This window comes from Ambystoma mexicanum, chromosome 2p (genome assembly GCF_040938575.1).
Source record: "Ambystoma mexicanum isolate Mex_15411 chromosome 2p, UKY_AmexF1_1, whole genome shotgun sequence".
NCBI classification, from domain to species: domain Eukaryota; kingdom Metazoa; phylum Chordata; class Amphibia; order Caudata; family Ambystomatidae; genus Ambystoma; species Ambystoma mexicanum.
Genome location: NC_090923.1, coordinates 447,168,895 through 447,189,796, shown reverse-complemented (window position 1 = coordinate 447,189,796; position 20,902 = coordinate 447,168,895). Strand labels below are relative to the sequence as shown.

At 48.0% G+C, this 20,902-nt stretch overlaps 1 protein-coding gene across 6 annotated transcripts in view; it reads left to right on the top strand.

The window, feature by feature from the left end:
* UBA3 (ubiquitin like modifier activating enzyme 3) overlaps positions 1-20,902 on the top strand; it is a 1,318,404-nt gene that overhangs the window by 624,804 nt on the left and 672,698 nt on the right. For all 6 annotated transcript variants that reach the window (XM_069643803.1, XM_069643802.1, XM_069643804.1 and 3 more), the window contains one exon: positions 2,378-2,491. In XM_069643803.1, the coding sequence (XP_069499904.1) occupies positions 2,378-2,491 (114 nt within the window). The remainder of the gene's footprint in view (positions 1-2,377; positions 2,492-20,902) is intronic.

Sequence of the window (20,902 nt, the reverse complement as noted above, 5' to 3'; positions counted from 1 at the left end):
CTGCTAGGAGGACAACATTGCCTTAGTCTCGCAAAGGGTACTGCACCCAATGGTGCCTAACAGCCTGATCCCTGCTGGCCTGGGATAAACCCCACGTGATCCCTGTGGATGAGGGAAGACATTACGTGGTGGAGTCTATTGGCTAAGACTTTCGCTATGATCTTTACGTCTGTATTCAGCAAAGCGATAGGGCGGTCAGATTGGCATCAGGTACGGTCTTTGCCTTCTTTCAGGTTAACGACTATGAGGGCTGAAAGCATGGATCTCGGGAGGGAGCCCGATATCAGGGCATTGTTAAACAGTTTGGTCATTAAAGGGGCCACAGTGGAGCGGAACGATTTTAAGAATCCAACCGTGAAGCCATCTTCACCAGGCGCTGTGCCCCCCTTCATTTTACCAATGGTATCCAGGACCACCTCCTCTGTGAATGGGGCTTCCAAGGCAGCTGCTTTGTCTGAGGACACCCCTTTGTTGTGAGCCATTTAGTCATGGGGTGCGGAGTCTTCTGCGAGATAGTGTGAAGGAAGGCAAGTCCTTGTATATCAAAATTCGGGTGGTTCCCCAGGCCACTGGGCCTTTTTTTCTCACCATGTCCAGTATCTTTGCTTTTTCCGAGTAGTATTGGAATTTAGGCCAGCACAGATCTCGTCCCACGGGCACCCCCTCCTGCTCTGTCGATGGTGGGTTTGGTGGTATTATCATTAAAGACTTTCCTGATGACTTTGTTGATGGCTTTAATCATATCACCTTGCATTTCCAGGACCCCCCCCCCCCGATGCACAGCCCGGGTAGCTGCACTGGTGGTGGTGTGTGGTGAGGTGGGCCACTGGAGGCGACAATCAATTGGCACTACTATGTGCTCTGTTTTCCACTGGTGCACAGTGTTTCTGGCAGTAAGCCGCAGCAGCAGAGAGGGTCTCCCGCTTACCCCAGGTGGGGGCGAGGGGCAGGCCCCGATGGGTGAAATGGTCAGGGGGGTGCCAACCATGCTCCTTCCAGTGGATCACCCAGCAGGGAAAGGCAGCCCCCTGTTATGACCAGTTTTTCAGATTAATACTTCAAAAGGATACACTGTCAAGTTGAAAGGTATTCTTCAGTTGTTTTATTGGGGTCTTCAGTTACAAATCAGTTTTAAGCAAGTCCATAAGGAGATTAAGAGGATTCATCAGAAAGGAGCTCACTGGCTCCCACCACACAGGCTTACATATCTAAACTGCCTGGGGTGGAACGCATTCATACCCAAACATTCCAAGCTCACATCAAACCTTCCACAGATGACATCAGTCCATGCACACCTCATCCAAGCAGGGAGAAAGGCCAATCCTAACACCTCCTTCCCTTACTGTAACAAACATACCACACCATACCAAGCAAGAAGAAAGGTAAATCCCAGCAATCCCCTCCTTCTGGGTGAGGGTGGGCGAAGTGAGGGGCTCGGGGGGGGGGGGGCTTCCTTGCCACCTCTTCTCTTCCCTCCTCCTCTCTGCTTCTTAAGCTCTCTTCCCCTCTCATCACGCTGGGGGTGTCGAGGGGCGTCATCCCCTCCCCCGCAATCAAAGGCCAGACGGCAGGCCTCCAGATTCCTCCCGCCGAAGGTTCTCCCTCATGGTGGCGCAGCAAGGGGGCTTCTCCGCTTAGCTCAGGCAAGGGCCCGGGGTCCCTCCAACCACTGCGCTGTGTGCCTTCTGTCCCCAGGGGCAAAGGACGTCTCGTGCTCGATGTGGGGGTGGCAGGGTCAGCTGCTCACCACATATGTCCCTTGCTCCTGACCTCTTCTGAGCGTGTCCCGGCTCGTTCTCCCTCCGGACCTCTGACTGCTGGGAGAGGGAGGAGGTGAACGTGTGAGGCTGCTGCTCGCCTGCCACGGCTCCTCTTCTTGCTGGGCCTCCTCGGAAATCAGGGCTTGGATTGCTCACTTGTGGAGCCTGCAGCCGTATCGGGAGCGGGTCCTCCTCGCAGTCTGACTCCAACTGTATCTTGGCCGTTATTCATCTGACGATCAGGGGAAAGCCCATGGGGGCAGCACGACGTAGCACACACGGGGGAGGCTGATACTGGTTACTGGTGGTTGGTGCGGTCTGGGGCGGGCTCAAGCTTCTGAACCGGCCTCTTGGAGGATAAGGAGCAACGTGGAGCAGTTAGCTCATCTCTGCGTCCCCTGGTGGCCAGACCGTCCCTTCTTTACCTTCAGTATGTTAAAACATGTTTGTAATGCCTACAAGTCAATACTTGAGCTTTCAAAATGTTTACTTCGAAAAATATTGTCACATGTGAGTCATTTGGTTATACATTATGAAAATCTTGTCAAAATAATAGTTTCTTGGTAAGCAACAATGCATTAAAATGATTTCATCAGTTAATGTATTTTTTTCATCAGAGGCTGTGGCTCTGGATGGAGATGACCCTGAACACATACAATGGATTTTCCAGAGGTCATTAGAACGTGCTTCTCAATTCAATATTAGAGGTGTCACATACAGACTAACACAAGGTAAGGTCTATTAAGGTGGCATACTAGTTTTTGTTGCTGCAGCTTGTAGGCCATTCTACTTGAAATGCAATGTATTGTTTTAATTGTCACATACTATATGGAAACTGATGTTCAGGCCAAGAAATTAAGGCTATTGCCAATTAATTCAAATCTTACAAAAAAATAAAGATGTCCTGCAGCGCCTCCTTCCCATCTGCTTGGGTAAACCTGCACCACATGCTAGACATGGAAAAAAGGTTATCCAAAGAAAGCTGGCACTTCAAAAGTTTAGGATGGGAAGCCACTGTTGGGTAATATTTTAACTTTAGAGCTAAATTTACCTCACTTGTGAGAACACCAAAACTTTTTGCTGGACTGGTAGACTGTTTCCCTATATCCCAGTGAGTGGAAACATTTCCATAATCCAATCCCTTTACCCTTTTTATGGGTGTTATTTTTAAGACTCTCCATAGTGTCCTTTTTAATGTAATCTCTTTGACAACTTTTTGTATATACCTTTTTATTGTTACAGGGTTGTCCTTTGGGCGTCCCCTTTTCTCTGCCTAACCTTGTGAGAACTACAGTTCCCAAGGGTAGAAAGGATATTTCTCTCCCTTCTACATTTTGTTAGGTGAAACCAGCACAGCCCACCGTATGTGAAGTGCTAAGGAGGTACAATGTATCCCCTTCCTCACTAGTAGTGTAACAATTCTGTTACAGAGACAAGCTTACTTTAAATGGCTGGTGGCAGTGAACCTTTTTACAAATTCCATGTACCTTTACTGCGGGCGGTTTTTGCAGCTGCTGTAAAGGCACCCGTTGGTCCCCATTTTACCCAAAGGGCTCCTGTCTTCTTTTTTTGCCATGTTCGCACATCTTGTCCCTTCTTGGTCTTTCCCATGCCCTCCATGGCGGGAAAATCCTTTGTATGATTTTCATCTTCAGGGAAGACCTCGGTCAAGCCCGCCCAGGCTCCAGAGTGTCTGTCAAGGCAGGAAGCGAGGGAGGAGTCCAACTCTGCATCCCTTTGTCTTCCAGCCTGCCTACGAGACTGCCAACCCCCCAAGTTTGAATGTTACATGTCTGTTTGATTGACTGGGTTCCTGCATAAAAGTCTGGACCTGGAAGCTGAAGAGGTAGTCGACCACTGCACCTGAATTCGAAGAGGAAGATGTAACCACGACTGAAATGATATTCAGCGACCAGAGAGGCCGCTGTGTAACCGGAGCCTGCTGTTACTTTTCCTTACAAGCTGTCACGACCCTCGCCCAAAACCCCCTCTGGCAAACCCATTGGCCAGGTGGAGTCAGGATTCGGGCCTCTAGAGCCTGGGATCCTCTTCAAAAGCCCTCATGTGGCCAGTCCTGGCGCCCATGGCGCCAGGCTCATACACAATGAAAAACAATGTGCTTGGGAACTACTTTATTGTATTGTCAGCCAATATGGAGGCATCCACATAGCTTGGTTCCTAAGAACCAAGCTATGCGGTCTAGTGTTTTGGGTGTGGCAGCCTAGGGACTGCTTTACCTGGACTATTTTGTTGGGGCTACTTAAACCACACCCGAGCAAAACAACACGCTTCGTGTTACTTTGCAGCTTGCTACGTGACGCTCACCGTGTCCAGCTATTCCCTCGAACCTCGGAGAAGCAGAACCTGCAAGGAGACAAAAGGAACATCATTAGCAGCAGCATCTTACCTGCAGTCTTCATCTTTAAACACTCGCTGCTACTGAGAACAGCTTCCTCGAATCTGCACGCCTCCCGACAGAACGACCTGAAAGAGGAAGATAGAGGCAACATTAAAGAAAGCAGTAGAGACATTTACAAATTACGAACTGCTCAAAAGGCTTACCTGGCTGGTCGCCTCTCGGCTGGCACCACTCCGGACATTCCACTCGCGCTGAAGAACACTGTGACCTACAAGGAAGGAAAACACAGGTTAGCAAAGGCAAGACTTTGCAGCGCTGCGCATAGCGCTTACTTACCGCATCATAGCGCTCTTAATGCGCCATCATTTACCAGCGGGGCTCAACCAATCCAGTTTGCCACGCTGACGCTCCGCATACCTAAGGGAGAAAAAGGAGACATTTTAAACAAAGAAAGGCATGCAGGATAGCAACAAAACTAAAGAACAGCAATAAGACCTACCTGAACAATATCAAACAGGCCGGCGTCAGTGAAGTAACTGGACCACACTCGCCCATGAAAGACGACGGGCGCCTGCAAAGAAGGCAGGACGGAGAGCATGCCTAATTCTACCACAAGGTGAGGAGAGGGTGCCAAAGGGACTGAAATCATACGGGGGTGGAGGGAGGATACTTACCCTAGTCGGTCAGTCTTGAACACAGTCCTCCTGTAATTTCAGGCAGAACCTTCCCTGCAGACCACATCAGGGAAAAGCTGAGAAGCATGCCAGCGAGTAACCCGGCTGGGTGGCGTCCCTGTGGATACCAGGTGAGCGTGACACAAGGGACCTGGGGACTCCGAAAACAATGACCCCGACCCAGAGCCTGGTGAGATCCACTGGAGTCGAAGACCTGCATTTTGAGCCATCCCACATCGTGCTGAGACCATGCGGGCTGCAATACTGCTAGCGGAGTTCTCCTGAAGTCCTACTGGCAGTTAGACTTTAGTAAGCTATCCCAGTGGTTTGTAGATCCCCCAACTCTTAGTATCAGTCTGTACTGACTCAGGACCTTGGTAGAGTGGCAGAGCAGTCCATCTCATCTTAAGAGGAAGATGTGAGCTGTAGGTAAGTACACTGAATCTAGTTAGACAGGCACAGCAAAGGAAGCACTTACACTTAGAAGTTATATAAAAGTATATAATTATATTATTTACACGAGAATCACTTGAAATACTTTAGATGTTTATACTAGAACACTTAGGAATAATTGATAATACACTTCAAAGGCCCCTTTCACTTTTGTATTGGTTCGCGGTTACATTTGTAGCAACATTAGAAAGGGAAAAAACAATTATCGTATTATCAGTTATTGGACACTCATGTTGTTTTCAACGGTTTATATGGTAATGCAAATACATAGTAAAGTCACTTAAAGGAAGGAAAATTGTTAGTGTAACATGAGCTTGGTTCAAGGTGCTAGAGGGGATTTCTTCGCGTATTAAGTCCTTTGTCCCAAAACGCAACCCTAGCTAAAGGCAGTTCGGAGAGGGCTTGAAGTCTTGACAGGCAGCAAATTATGAAGAGTTCCTGTTCATTTTGTCCAGTCTCTCCTAGTATTATTGAAGAAGCAGATGAACAACTAACAAGGGAAACCTTAAAACGGATTATAGGAAGGGACACAAGCATCGGCTTGGTCTGAGGTAAGAGGGGGTTGTGCGGGACACCTCTGCATGCCCTCCAACGCTCTGGAGCGACTTCTTGGAATCAGGGAAGCAATACCTTCCCCCCACCCCCCACAGTACCTTAGGCTAGAAGAAAATGTTCGTCTCCACGATGTTGCAGCTCTGTTACCGACCTCCGGATTCTTTGGTCCGATGACTGAAGGCAGGACAAAGGACTGGATCTCTTATCAGCAGTCTGAAAGGAGAACCCGTAGCACGACTTTCAGCAACTTCTTGGTTCACTCTGCGGTTTCGGCACCTTTTCTGCACCACCAACAAAGGACACAAATCGCCCGATCAATCTTCTTCGCTTTCGGCAGTCCAAAGCTCTGATGAGGCAGTCTGTGCGAGTTGGATCAGATCTCTGCAGTGTCCTTATGGGTTCAGCAAAGATTTGGACGGATTCGGCCTTTCCACGACGATGCACTCAAAATGGGCAGCAGGTCTACTGGTATTGCGGTTCCGCAGCTCTGGAAACTCCTAGGACCTCATGAGATGGCTCGTTTCAAAGTCGGACACGACAGCCAGACCCCCTGTGGGAGCCAGACTTATTCAGGCACTCTGGCAGACAAAGGACAGTGGAATTGAAAACTCCTCACCTACTTCCTGCCTGATACACTGCATTTGATACGGTCAACCACTCCATCCTCATAAAACGACTCCATGATACCCTAGGTCTCGGAGCGGGCACTGTACTGGCTGACCTCTTTCCTCAGTGACCATCCGTCCCAAGTTATTCTGAGCTCCTTCTCCTCTCCCACCTCTCTCCACCTGCAGCGTCCCCAGGCTCAAACCTTTCTCCCTGGCTCTTTAAGAAATACATTGCTCTGCTTCCACACCTCGTTTCCACCTTCTACCCAAACTTCCATTGTTATGCAGATGACACACAATCCTTCTTCAGACTTCCCTCCTGATTCTTTTCTTGCTCCCTCCATCATTCCTGACTGCCTATCTGCCATCCAGTCCTTATGTACTTCCAATTATCTCTGCCTCACCGCCAGCAAGACTGAGATCCTTCCTATTGGGACTCCTACCCCCTTTCTGTCACTCACTATGGTCATCTTCTATGGGGTCCCTCCTTCTCCCACAACTGAAGCCAGAAACCTTGGAGTCATCTTCGGTTCCTCTTTCCTTCATCCCTCACATTCAGGACCTTGCCAAGAATTCCCACTTTCAACTCCACCTCTGCAAAGGAATTCTTCCTTTCCTCACTTTCCCCTAGAAGCTCAATGTCTCTAGAGCTGCGGTTCTCTCTAGGTTTGACTACTGCAATAGCCTTTTCCTTAATTTACCCTCTAATCTACGACCCCTCCAGCTAATCCAGAATAGGGCTGCAAGATTTATCCTTGGCATCAAGCCCAGGGACTGCATCTCTCCAGCCCTAATACATCTCTGCTGGCTCCCGGTTGCTGCAAGCATCAAATTCAAATCCCTCTACATCATCCACAAGGCTGTCTGGGGCCGGCGACTACGCGATCTACAACTTGCTGTCACTAAATACTCTCCCTTCAGATCTTTTTCTTCCTCCGGCACCAACTCAGTGTGTTAAGCACTTCGCTAAACAGCGAGCTGGTGACCGATCCCTCTCCTCAGAAGGCTCCCTCTCCCCCTTCCTCTTTGTCTTGAGCCGGTTCTCGTCAAATTCCGGAAGCTCCTCAGGACTTTACTTTTACCCTTTTCCTTCCCTTCCTCTCTCCTCTGTTAAATCCTACAGTTGCTGAGATTGGTGACCAGGGCCCTTATGTGTCCTCCCGCGTCCTGGCCTCCCACACCCGAATGGCGAACGCCTACACCCCTCCGGCCCCCAGCACTTTGCCTTAGCACCCACTGGCCCATGTCACTGCAAGCCTTGCACTTATTTATTGGCGGCTGACCACTACACCTAGGCACTTGCAGAGGCCCACTCCCTAGCTCTTGATACACCTAGCACTTACCCCCACTCCTCTGTACATGCAGGTTCTGAATGCTCACCAGTCCTAGTTGGTCTGCCTCTATCATTCATTGTTGTATTGTTCTTCATTCCCATGTCCCCTCTCTGCTACTTTGAAACACCATTTACTTGATGTATAAACACCTTACAAATGCACAATAAATGAATAAGTTCACCACTGGGTCTTGCTTCCCCCTCACCTGCTGTGTAGCCTGTCTAAACTTGTCTTGTGGTTTACCTACCTGGAATAACATTGAGTCAATCTTAAAGTGTAACATTGGGTTTTGCTTTCCCTGGTCTATTTTATACAGATGCTAAAACAGTGTTAGGTTTATACCTACCTTTAAGTTGCTGGTAGCTCCTTTAAAAAGTATATGGGTTTTACTTGCCTTCGACCATCCTTAAATAAGTTAGAAAGTTATTGCTTATCTTAATCTGTGTCCCACTGACCTGAAAAGCAACTGTAACAGTATATTACAACATTAGCTTTTACCTGCCTAGAAAAGCTGTGTACCGTTAGTGTTTTGTAGGTGTAGCTGACCTTGGTTTGCCTGGTGCAATCCTAAATTAGTGTGAAGAGTTCTTGCTTGCCTTAGTCTGTGTTCCACTGAGCTGAAAAGCAACTGTAATTGTATATTGCAGCAAAAGGTCTTACTCACCTAGTATAATTGTGTGGTATCCTGAATATAATTTGAGGTTTCTACTGTTCCTTGAATGTGTTCCACTGTTCGGAAAAGTATACTTGCACGTTGGTTTACTATGTGATTTCTTAATTATCACTGCAGAACTGCTAGGGTCTGCTACCCTTGTATTACTGAAAATAATCTGAAAGTAACTTATGGTTTTACTCCCCATGAATATGTGTGTCCTATACTCAATGTGTTTTGATTAGGTCTGACATACCTAGAAATACTGTTCGTTTTCCGAACAAGGTTTGTGCTTTGGTCTGTGTACCTTCAAGCATTGTGTTCTGTTTTTATATTGTGTTCATCATTCTATGACCAAGTACTTACTCCCCAGATTTATCTTGGCCTAACTTGTAGTTATAATATTTTATTTTTTGTAATACCTCTGGCTCAGTGTTTCTGTTGAACCCTTGTTATACTACAGGTTCTTTGTACCTTCGTACAGCCCTCTCTCCCTCCTAAGATATGCCTGGCTGCTCTGTTTTCGCTACTATATACTCAGGTGGTACATCCATATACTAAGAATGGAGTCCTGTACGGTCTCAGGTTTTACTAAGCCCTCAGTTGGACTTCAGAAAAACTGTCCTAATAGCCACCCCATGCAACCATCGCTCCATGCGCTCTGCTCCTCCTTTGCTGCACAGACCTTGGCCAACTGTTTCCTGTTTTTCTGCTGTTCATAACGACCCTTGAGGGAATGGTCCAGAGAGGCCACCCTATTCTAGTGAAAAGGTAAGAGAAACTTGGATCTAGCTAAGCTCAAGAAAGCTAAGTGGTAGAGCAGGAAGGCTTCAGCAATTGTAGAGATGGTGTAATGGGATAATGAGACACACACACACACACACACACACATCACTCCATTAAAGCCTGAGAACCTCAAAGGGGCAAGAAAACCCCATGTGAAGGGGCCTGAGAACCTAAAAGCCAATATAAAGAGGTCTGAAACCCAAGTACAAGAAATCAGTAAACAGTGGCCGGGGACCCAAACACAAGAAACAATATTGAAGGGGTCTGGGACCCAAGGCAGTATCTGGCAGAGGAGTATACCAGGTCTGCCCAACTGAGCTAGTGGAGAGGCCCAACAAGCCTGAGAAAGGCTAGAGGAAGGGAGACATTCCCCCTACTTTTTTGACCTGGCAAGTGAAGCCTGAACAAGGCTAGGGCAAAGGGTATCCCCCTTTTTATATTGAACTGTCCTTTCCAGAAGAAAGGGTTGATTCTTCTGTTCTTCTTCTGTAAGCACTACACTGAACTGCCTGACTTCCTTCGAAGAGCTTCTCCTTTTGCCCGTTGGCACCAGCATGTGCAGGTACTTTTGAGCACAAGGCTCCACTCTTCGCAGGGCTCGGACTTCCATCTAGTTAGGTGCCTCTGAAGGCGAACTGAGTCTAAAGCATTATATCGCACTGCCTGTTTTCCTTCCCTTGCAGGTGGACTACACATTTCGTGCATATAACGCTTGCGACTGTCGTATTTGTATATATATATTGTATTGGTATGGTATGTGTTGGTTTAATATCGTTATATTGTGATTTTCTCGCTACGGTCATTGTTTTAAAGGCCTTGAAATAAATGTGTATATATTTTTGATATAACAACTGTTTGGAGTAGTTTGTAAGTGATCTTGCTTTGTGTGCTCATTGCGGGCTTTCAGTCACCCTCACCCCTCTTGAGACCTAGTCTTGACCGCCGCAATCGCTACCTTGATTGGTCTGGCTCGTCCAGAGGTTACCCTGTTCCAAGTAATTAGGTTGGCCTTCTGAACTTCTGCACCACCAGGACAGAGTTCAGAAATCCGTCTTAATAAATAAACAGTAAACCACTTTAGTTTGTTTTCAAGTGTAAAGGATAGAAGTAGGATTTTGACAATGGACGGTGGACTCTTTATTTCCGCACATTCTGACATTGTCCTTAGTGTTTAGTTGAGGCAGGGAAACTATTCACTCCGAGTTAAGGAAAGAGAGGGGTTTTCTTTTATTTCTTTGAGGATCAAAGTCTTTATCGAAAAACATGCCACTTGTGTGTCGGTCTTCTCCTTCCACCCCCTTACAGGAGACTGAAAAGAGGCCGTCCTACTTGGGTATATGACACTTGGGTCTAGCTTATCTCAATCAAGGTAAGCATAAACAGAGGAGTAAGGAAAGTGTTCGGAAGATATGGGTGGTGTTGTAATAGTACAATGAACCACACACTGAGTGCTCAAATCAAATTACATGAAGTACAAAAACACTGTAAAGTCATGCAACTATCCCTAAAATAACCCAATGTATTTCTGAGGCTTGTGGATTTGCTTAAAATTGCATGTTTTGCATAGAGAGAAATCTGTTGATTGTTGCAGAGTATAACATGATTTATTTTAGATTTCGAAAAAAGGAACGTTGACAAGGGCGTGTCTGTAATAATATCCCTATTGTGGCGTGTAGTGCACCAATGATCCATCAAGCTCCATTCTGCCATCGGGGTGGTCACTCTCGGCAAAGTCCTTGGCTCCCATGTTCGTTGCTCGTAATGGAGCATATAGAGTTGGATATTAATAATCAGCTTAATAATACTTTGAATCTTCTCTTCACTGAGACTGCTCGCTGGTACCTGCTGACTTTTGACATCAGCTTTAGGGCTCTGTACATTTTCAAAGGATCGGCACACAACGACCTACAAGGCTTCGGCCTGTGCACTAGGGGGAGTGGGGATGGGGGCGGGGGGACAAACTTTACACATTAAAAGAGAATGTCTCCATACATTTCCTCCATAATATATATCGTCTCACTGTTCAGCAGCGTTTACCATGGAGAAACCGCCTTTTAAATGTTGTCCCACATGCAACCGGAATTTTGGAAGGATACGCACAACATGTGTAACCATAGTCTTGATAAAGACAATCAGCATGCCAAATGTTGAGCACGTAAACTCTTCAAACCAAAGGCGCTGAAGGATCGACTAATAAAATTCTGGAATGCCTTCGTGATGCAAGCCGAGGCGTTGACGGAATACCCCACCGGCACAGAGGAATTGCAAGCCGGCTGGGCAGGACAGTCCCGTTTTCATCTGTGATGCAGAGGAGACGTCTGATGGGGAAACTGAAGATTCCTGAGTGCCAGAAGCAGCTCCGAACGGTGGGCATCCCGCTCTGTTATGGAGGCATCCCCTGGTGACATGGCCAAACATATAAAACATCCACATGTGGTTGACTCTACGCACAAGATGCCAGGCAAACAGAAGCATACTGCTTCACAGAAATACACAATCCCCACTTCTGCAATTTTGGCGCATTCTCGAAAGGCACAAAGGTTTCAGTATAACACAACACCAAGCGTCTCAGAGCATCCAAGAACCTCTTTCCCGAGTGGTTCTCTCTAGACACGTGTTCAGAAAACATCACACGCGCTGACTGTGCCTACTTCCACACTATAAATAGGTACATGTTGAGATGGATTTCTAGAATCTGGCCTGATGACAGATTTTAGGTGGCCAACCTAGCTATAGTGAACAGAGGAACTGTGAGAGGTTAGCCAAAGTCAGTGGTCCATAATGAGTCCACACATAATTTAATTTAGACTGGAATATACAAAAATACTATATTTATTCTAGGCCCAAAACACACACTATAAAATGAAACAGATGTCACACCACTCAATATATAGACATAATTACCATCACCATAGGTTCTAAAATTAATTCAATTATGTAAATTAATAAAACAATGTAAGTAATGTAGTAACAAGTAACCAAGTCAAATGAAATATGCCCTAACTTCAGAGGTCCAATCCCTATGAAGAGTGTGGCTTTGTGCCCAAAGGTCACAATGCTTCTCCCCCGAATGTATGGGTTATCTTGGCCTGAAAAGAGTCTCTCAATCCAATTAAGGTCCCTGCGGTTTTCCTTTGGGCTTTGGACTGGTAAATTCAAGAGAAGTGCCTCAACCAGATAACCTTCTTATCCACTTACTTTATGTGAGTCTTTGCAGTGTTATAATCTCCACCTTCCCCTTGCTGATTTGTGGCTCCACCTTTTTACGCTTCACTGGGGAATTCAGCCTTCTCACGTTGATAGTATCTTGAATGCCCTGTATTGGGGAAAATGTGCTTTTTATCACCTATTGCGATCCTTGGGTCCCCTACACAACACCGTCTTCCCCTGCTGCTGCCAACACTCCCCCTCCCACCTGGAATTTGTCCTTCAACTCCCCACGCCCCCCATTTCCTCAAACGTCCTTCTGAGGTCCAACCCAGAGATCCTATGATACCCTTGGGGTCTCACCCCAAGGCTCAGGACAGAGTAACTACCTGGGGTACACTTGTTTGGAGGTTGACTATACCCCCTGAAAGATTCCATGACCACCGTAATATGCCGCGGCGGGCCCTTCAGTCGCACCTCCCTTCCCTCGAGCCTCCCCCACCCTTTGGTCCATTCCTTGTGCGGGCCTGGGTCGTTGGTCAATTCACCCGCCTTCTTCCAGGTGCAACAATACTAGGCCTTCCGAAACACAATGTTATTCAATGTTGCGTTCCTTCCAGGGAGAACAGTAAGCCAAATGGGAAGGTCCATTTATACGGAATGCGCTTCGTGATGAGTGCCCTTGTCACTGGTCCCATAGCCCTACGCTTTTGCACGGTAGTCCGCGCCAGTTCTTGGAATAGCTAGACTTGCAAACCATTCACTGTAATGCCCTCGCAGTTTGCAAAATAACTCTCCTTCTGACTATAGCAGGCAAGGGCCACCAGGACTTCCCTGGGGCTTGCTCTTGGCTCCCTCCCGACTCTATGTATTCGATCTATCCCCAATAAATCTGGCTGCGTGATGAACAGTAAGTTCCCAAAGCACTGTTGAATCGTGCCCTTCAGTTCAGAGTTCCGGAGAGTCCCGCCTCGACCCTTCACCCAGTTGTTGCACTGGCGCAAACGGTTCTCCAGGTCCTCAGCCTGTACCTCCAAATTATGGGAGACTCTAGCCGCATGCTTCAGTAGTTTACTATTTTGCTTCACATCCTCAGAGCTTTTCAACAGACCCTGTTCTATAATGTCCACCCTGTCTCCTAGGCACTTCATCTCCCACTTAACCTCTTTCAGGGAAATTCTCAATTCCTCTCTCAGTAAATCAAACAGGTTCTGAATGCTAGTTGTCCTTCTTCCTACAAAGTCTTTGAGACACTCCTTAAGATCCTCTTTCCTGAGGGACATATTAGCTCCCTCTTGGCTCTGTCCACAAGTCTCCACACTTCTCTCTTCTCTGGTTGATGGCCTTTCCTTGCTTTACTACCTCCAACACTGCTCCAACTGCTCATCTTGGGATGCGGGGATTCTTCTGTCGTGCTGGTGTATTTCTCCCCTTTGACCCGGCATCTGTAGGTCACTCCTGCTGCTGATGTTCCACCTTCTTTGCTGTCCCTTCTCTGTATTTGGCCCAGTTCCCTCCTTGCTCTTCCTCAGCCTTCCGTGTCATCTAGGTAGGCCCTTTGCATTTAACAAGCCCCCTCTAGCTTCAGCTCCCCTGGGTCCTTCTGCAGCGGAGATTGCCTTCCTAATCTTCCAGGCCTTTCATGGAACCCCGCTCCACCACTCTTCAAGGTTGGGGCGGGCCACGGGCCTAGGTCTTCCTTGCTGGCCCCGTCCCGTGATTGCTTCCTCCGTTTGCTGGGGGTGGCCTCGTTATCTGCTTTCCCTCAGCCACCTTCACCCGCCACACTCGCCTCACGAGCCTGGCCCCCTCAGCTCCCCCTCTGCCTGTTTCATCAATTCTTAATCAGATTTTTGTCAGTGTGGGTTAGTCTGGGTTCCCGCTGTTCCCAGCCACCCCTAACCCCCACAGGGCATTCTCCTCAGTCCCTCTCCTCCCTTGTTGCTCTGTACCGTGAGACCCAGGGCATCCCCTACTCACCTCCCAGGTCTGTGGTATGCTGTAGCCTTCCTTCGTGGCTGCCTCTGCTCACTATGGGCTGCTGTCACATTTTGGTGGCTCCTGGTCCGAGGCGCCCCTGTGCACCGGCCCGCTTTGCCACCCATATCTGTGCACTCACCAGCTTTGCTGCAATCCCCTTTCTGGGTCCCCACCTCTGGCACACACTACTTTATTGTTTTCAGCCCTGGGGTGACAGGGGAGTGGGGGGAGCAGCAGTCACGCTACAGTGCCTGGCCCGCACCAGCCCTTTTCTGGTTAACACAGCCTGCTTTATCGGCAAAGGGCGGAGCGCAGGACAGCACATCATCACTCGCTGGCAGCCATCTTGGAATCAGAATGTATGTGTTGGTGAAATGTTCAAGAAAAGTGCAGCAACCAAGTTACTGTTAAGTACACGTGTTCTTATCTTTCAGGTTACACTGCTCAGGTGCGACGAAAAAGCGGTAAAATGGGAGGATACAAAGAGACTTGTTCTCAATGTTATACTATGGAGGACAGAGGAGACAAATGCCCATGTTTACTTACCCCCCTGACTTCGATTTTCACAGAGGACTGGATGGGTCAAATTTGAAAAACGGGTCCAAGAACGCCAGCTGGTGTTGGCAACGGTCTCATGGCTTTTACATAGGTTCTGGGTCCTCTTCCCATCCAAGATTTTCTACGGTTCTCTTGAATATGTGTGATGATAAACAATGATATCATGTATTGTTTGACTGCTCTTGAATGTGCTTGTTAAGTGCAAGAAGTAGGAGAGCCTGATGTTCTTGGCTGCTCAGCAGAATGCCCAATTCTCGCTGCAGTGCCATTATGGAAAGGTCTAAATCTGACCGAAAAGATTTTGATACATTTAATTGATAATTCAATACATTAAAACCAGCTCTACTCTTGAAGTTTGGGGAGACTTCTGCCCAATACATCGATATTTATAGAATATAAGACAAAAGAGTAACACTTGGGCCTCATTTGTAACAGACTCTTTGAAGAACTTATGTGACTCGCTAGAAGGCCAAAAAAACCCTGATCATGAATCCTATAAGGCCTACATCTGTTCAGGACAAATGGTCTGGCCCTTACCGCATTATTGAAAAACTGGGTGAGGTAACCTATATGGTGGGCCTCGGTAGACCTTGTCGGGCTCCAACAGTGTTCCTAAGGTTGAAGGCTTTTATCCCTAGGGTTGAAATGGGAGCTGTGCTTTTGGCTTCAGAACAGGAAGGGGAGGAATCTGAACCTCTCCCTAGCCTGTTCCAAGGCAGCTCTTCGGATGACTACATTGCGGGTGCCATATTGTCCCCTCAACTGACTGCACAACCGCTGAGTGAGGTAAAAAAGTTGCTTAGGCTGTTTCCCCCTGATTTTCACTCTCTCCAGGCTTAACATCTTACTGTAAGCATACCATTGACACTGGAGATAGTGTGCCTACCAAATGTGCGAGTTATAGCATGTTAGACAAAGTGAGGTCAACAAGATGTTGGATCGTGGGGAGATAGAGCCTACTAGAAGTCCTTGGTCTAGCCCAGTGGCTTTGGTACCAAAAGCAGGAACTTCTGATTTAAGATTCTGTGTGGACTACAGAGCTCTAAATGCGGACACTAAGATGGATGCTCGTTTCTTACCACAAACTGATGAGTTGGTGGACAAGCTACGTGATGCCAAGTACCTTAGCACTTTGAATCTCACTGCAGGTTACTGGAAAATATCCCTGACAGAAAATGCCAAAAAGAAGAAAGAATTCTCTACGCCTGAGGGATTTTACCAGTTCAAGGTAATGCCCTTTGTTCTCATGAACGCACCTGCCACTTTACAGAGGCTTGTCAACCATGTCCTTCGTGGGTTAGATGAATTCGACATGGCATATCTGGATGATACAGCAGTCTTCTGCCCTACTTGGGAAGAATATGTCAGACCCCTCAGTATTGTGTTCAGCAGGCCCACTTGACCATAATTGCTACCAAAGGCCAGATTGGTCAAGGTTCGGTGACCTACATTAGGCATGATGTTGGCGGGGGCAAGATTCAGCCTCTAGCCAGTAAAGTACAAGCAGTACAGGACTGGGCAACTACAACATGCAAAACCCAGGTGAGAGCTTTGCTCTGGGTATTACAGTAATTGTATGGCCGACTATGGCACCATAGCTGCACTTCTCTTTGCCCTCACTACTCCAAAGAAGCCTAAGGTTTCTTGTACTGCGGTATGTAAATGCCTTCCAAGGCCTGAAGGCTTCCCTGTGACAGGCCCCTGTACTCGGGCTCCCTGTCTACTAGAGACTTCATTGTAAAAATGGATGCTTCTGACACTGGGATAGGTGCTGTCCTGTCAGTTAGATGACAGGCAGGGACTAACCGGCTCTCTTGTGGGCTACCTCGTTAGAAGAGTTGCCGTTCTGTGTTGAGGCCTGTACCTTCGTTGGTTTCCAGCTCATGCCACAAGTCACCTTGTCCTTGAATTTCAGCGTCCCACCATCAAGGAATCGTGTCCTGGCACAGCCTCTATGACTGCGACTGGAAGAACGCCTGTTGTTGCCTGTGTGCGGAGACTGTCACTGGAACTTGCCTGCCTTTCTCCAACCTGTGCAGTGTCCTGGGGAGGTCTGCATTAGTATTTCGTGCATTTCTTCATAGCCAGAGGTTGCATCTTGCACCTGACCCGGAAGAATCCTCTAATCAGCACCTTGTGGTCATCCATCACCAGAACCAAAGCCGGAAGATCAAGTCCCAGACGATCCACGACGACATCTGGGAAAATAGGAGTCAGGCGGAGGTAAGTGAATATTGCAATAGCCTCTTCGAATGGATTGTGTCCTCCAACGTATTCCACTTCTTTGGCATGTAATGTCCACAGCTGTGTAGTTCGGAAACTTTTTCGGCAGAGGGCGTCTTGTGTAGATGACGTCGGGTTGATGACCCTCTTAAGGCCTCCATCGAGGGCGACGTCACTGGATGTTATAAATAGGACGCACTGCGCCCATAACCTCAGTTCTGTTTTTTCCGCAAATGTGTTTGCTTCAGAGACTCGCCGCGCCTTGTGTATTCCTTGTGAAGATGTCTTCTTCTTCGACCCCTCCGACTCCGCGGTCTGGCTTTAAGATTTGCCGGGACTGCAAGTCTATAATGTCAATAACCGACCCGCATCGCATTTGTTTTTGATGCTTGGGCGCCAGTCACAACACGGAAGACTGTTCCAATTGCCAGTCGCTGACTGCTAAAGCCTTGCAGGAGCGTAAGGGTAAGCTTCAGGTAGGTAGGGGTTCTAAACCCAGTAAGTCCCGTAAATCGAAGCCCAAGGGTATGTCCACCGACGACTCGAGGGGCGATTCTCCACGTCAGGAGTCTCCTCGTGGGGGGGGGGGGAAGGGTCTCTGTCCCGGAGTGGTTCCCGTGGTTCCCGCCAATCGTCCTCCTCGTCTCGGCATTCTAGGAAGCACCGTCACTGGTCGCCTTCCCCGTCCTCTTCGGAGGATGGTGCAGCGAGAAAAGTAGCTTGTCCAACCAAGTCCTCGACTCTGGAGGAATGGGCTGCTTTTCGAGTGCAGATGTTGGCAATATTTCAATCATAGGGCACAGTTCCGTCCGCGCCTTCTGACGAATCTGGCAAGGAACGGTCTCGTCCCGTGTCTAACACGCCTTCGGGCTCGAGAACCTTTGAGATTGATAACCCTCAAGGTCCTGTTTGGACAAGGCTCAGGATAGTCGCAAGAGATGTGCTTCCAGATCTCGGTCCTAGTCTCCAGCGAGACCGCAGAAACCTGGCAAGGGCTCAAGGCCGGCGTCGACTCCTTTGGTGCCGTGCTGTCGGATACCGATGTCGAAGCTGTGCCTTTGTACCAGCCCTTGGCGCCGAAACCGCCAGCGCTGTCGATGCCCAAGCCTTCGGCACCCTCAGGAATGTTTGCCCGAAATTTACCGATGGAGATCCCTTATACTGTGGATCCTCCTAGGAAGGCTACTTATATGTCTGTGAGGCCTGTGGTAGACTCCCAACCCTCTTCTGTCCCAAGGCAGGGTTTTTACCTTCCTCTGGATGACACATAGGAGGAGAGGTCAGACTTCGATCTGGACCCTGTTGAGCCTGATGTAGCTCCTGTCTTTTCTAGAGACAGTCAGTTGGAAGAGTTGAGGCTAGCTCATAAAGAAGCTGTCCAGTCAATCAGTTATAGCACTCCAAATATTGTTGTAGATTTTAATTTCTTGAAAGTTTTTTCAAAATTAATATTTTCGTTTTCTAATTTTTCAATTTTTTCAAAAGTTATTTACATGATTGCTTTTGCAATGGTATTCACTCTACAAAATTGATTTGCAGTAGAATTCCCTTGACACGTGTTTCCCCACAATTTTATGTTTATACATAGTACTTGACAATATCATTGAAGATTGAAGAAAAAGGAAAAAAAAGAAAGATAGAATATAAGAGGTAGTTTCTTGATATTAATGACTAGTCTACTCATTTTTGGTTATGAAATATGAATCATTTCTCAGATTTCCAATGATGGTTCTCTCTATTGTGTGCATTCTAATAGTTCTCCAATTGTGAACGTTACATTTTTTGCTATATCACTGCATGATTAGATGATCCTTGTTATCTATATATTGTTTTTTGAGATACATATTTTATAAAATATCATTAGCTGACAATCTTTACGCAAAAATATATAAATGCATTGATGCTATGATTCCACTTATGTGTGGAATTGTGGTACTTTCCTTTAGGACATGTGATGGTAACACAATGTTGATACTTAGGGTTCCCCCTCCGTCGGCAAACTCTTCATGATGCCAGTGGTTTGGACACTTCTCTGGAAGTGGAATTTGGCAGGCCTGAGCCTGGGGCTCATGCTGAGTCGTCCTACAGTAGGCTCATGGCTAGGGTCACGGAGTATCTGGGCTCGTCCAGTCCTCCTGAAGATGCAGACATTTTAGATCAAGGTCCATCCTCTGACCCGGTGTTACCTTTTCATCTGACATTACAGAAAAAGGGTGGCAGCTTCTTGGCAGTCTCCGGAACCTCTTCCGGCTGTTAACAAATAGTTAACCAAAAAATACCCGCCTTCCGGTGGCGACCCCAGCTACCTTTCATTTCACCCCACTCCCGAGAGTTTGGTGGTTCAGGCGGCTACGGCCACCTCGAGGCAGGCGGCGTACCCTACCATCCCTCCTGATAGGGATGACCAACGCTTCGAAGGTTGGGCACACAAGGTGTTTTCTGCAGGGAGTATGGCGTTGAAGTCAGCCAACCTTGGCAAGGTTTTCACACACTCTGTGGAATTGTTTCGTTGGCGGCTGAGCTTATTCCCGAGGGGGGAAGAAAGGGGATGGGTTCCTTCCTCTCGTGCAAGATGGCAAGGATGCCATGTGTGAATCCCTTCAGTCGGGTTTGGGCACGGCCGACAGTATTAGCCGGTCCATGGCTGCGAGCACCATGATACGCAGATTTGCGTAGTTGCGGAAGTCTGGTTTTGCTCCGGATGTGCAAAGCCGTCTTTTGAACATGCCCTTTGATGGCGCTCATTAAAATCTGCTGCGAAATCTTTCAGCGCAGCTGTGCGTCAACCTCTGCCTTTTCGTCCTAGGGGACAGCAGTGGCGGGATGTTCTTTTCGTTACTCCTCCTTTGGTAGAACGAGAGGAGCTGTGAGTCAAAGGGGTGAGCGAAAAAGTACCCGTGATGGTTGGGGAAATGGAGGTGCCAAAACTGCTCAGGCAGCTGCCTCGTTGCCCTCAGGCGCTGCTGCATCCTCTCCAAAACAGTCATTAGGCCATGTCCCATGGTTCGCCGGTTGGGGCAGGCTGTCTCAGCATCTGGAAGAATGGCGAGCCATTACTTCGGATGCGTGGGTTCTGGATACAATAGCCCACAGTTACTGCCTTCCCTTCCTGCAGCGGCCTCGCGACAATCCACCAGGGAATCTCTTTGAAGCTTTCGGATCTGCTCCTTGTGCAGGAAATCTTCTCTCTGCTGGAGAAAGGCGCTATAGAACCGGTGCCTGTAGTGGAGCAGAACAAGGGTTGGTATTCCCCTTATTTATTTTTGATTCCAAAGAAAGACGGGGGATTGAGATCCATCCTGGATTTACGTTGGTTGAACAGACTTCTCAGGAAGGACCAGTTCAAGATGGTTACTCTTTCTCAAGTCCTCCAGGCCCTTCAACTTCAGGATTGTTTTGTGTCTCTGGACCTGCAGGATGCTTACTTTCATGTGCCCATTCATCCTAAACACAAACAAAGTACCTGAGTTTTGCGGCTGGCGACTCGCACTTTGTTTCGGGTCCTGCCATTCGGTTTGACCTCCGTCCGAGGGTCTTCACCAAGCTAATGGTTGTGTTGGCAGCGTATCTTAGGCGGGGGTAGGGGATTCACGTCTACCCCTACCTGGACGACTGGCTGATCGGTGCACGTTCTTCCGAGGAAGCATTGGATCACCTCGGTCTCACCTGCCGCCCCCTCCACAAGTTGGGCTTCTCCCTAAACTTCAAGAAGTTGCATCTGACATCTTCCCAACAGCTCCAGTACAACGGGGCTATGTTGGACACGTCCTTGGGGAAGTGCTCTCCTCCCAAGGTAAGGGCTCATCACATTGT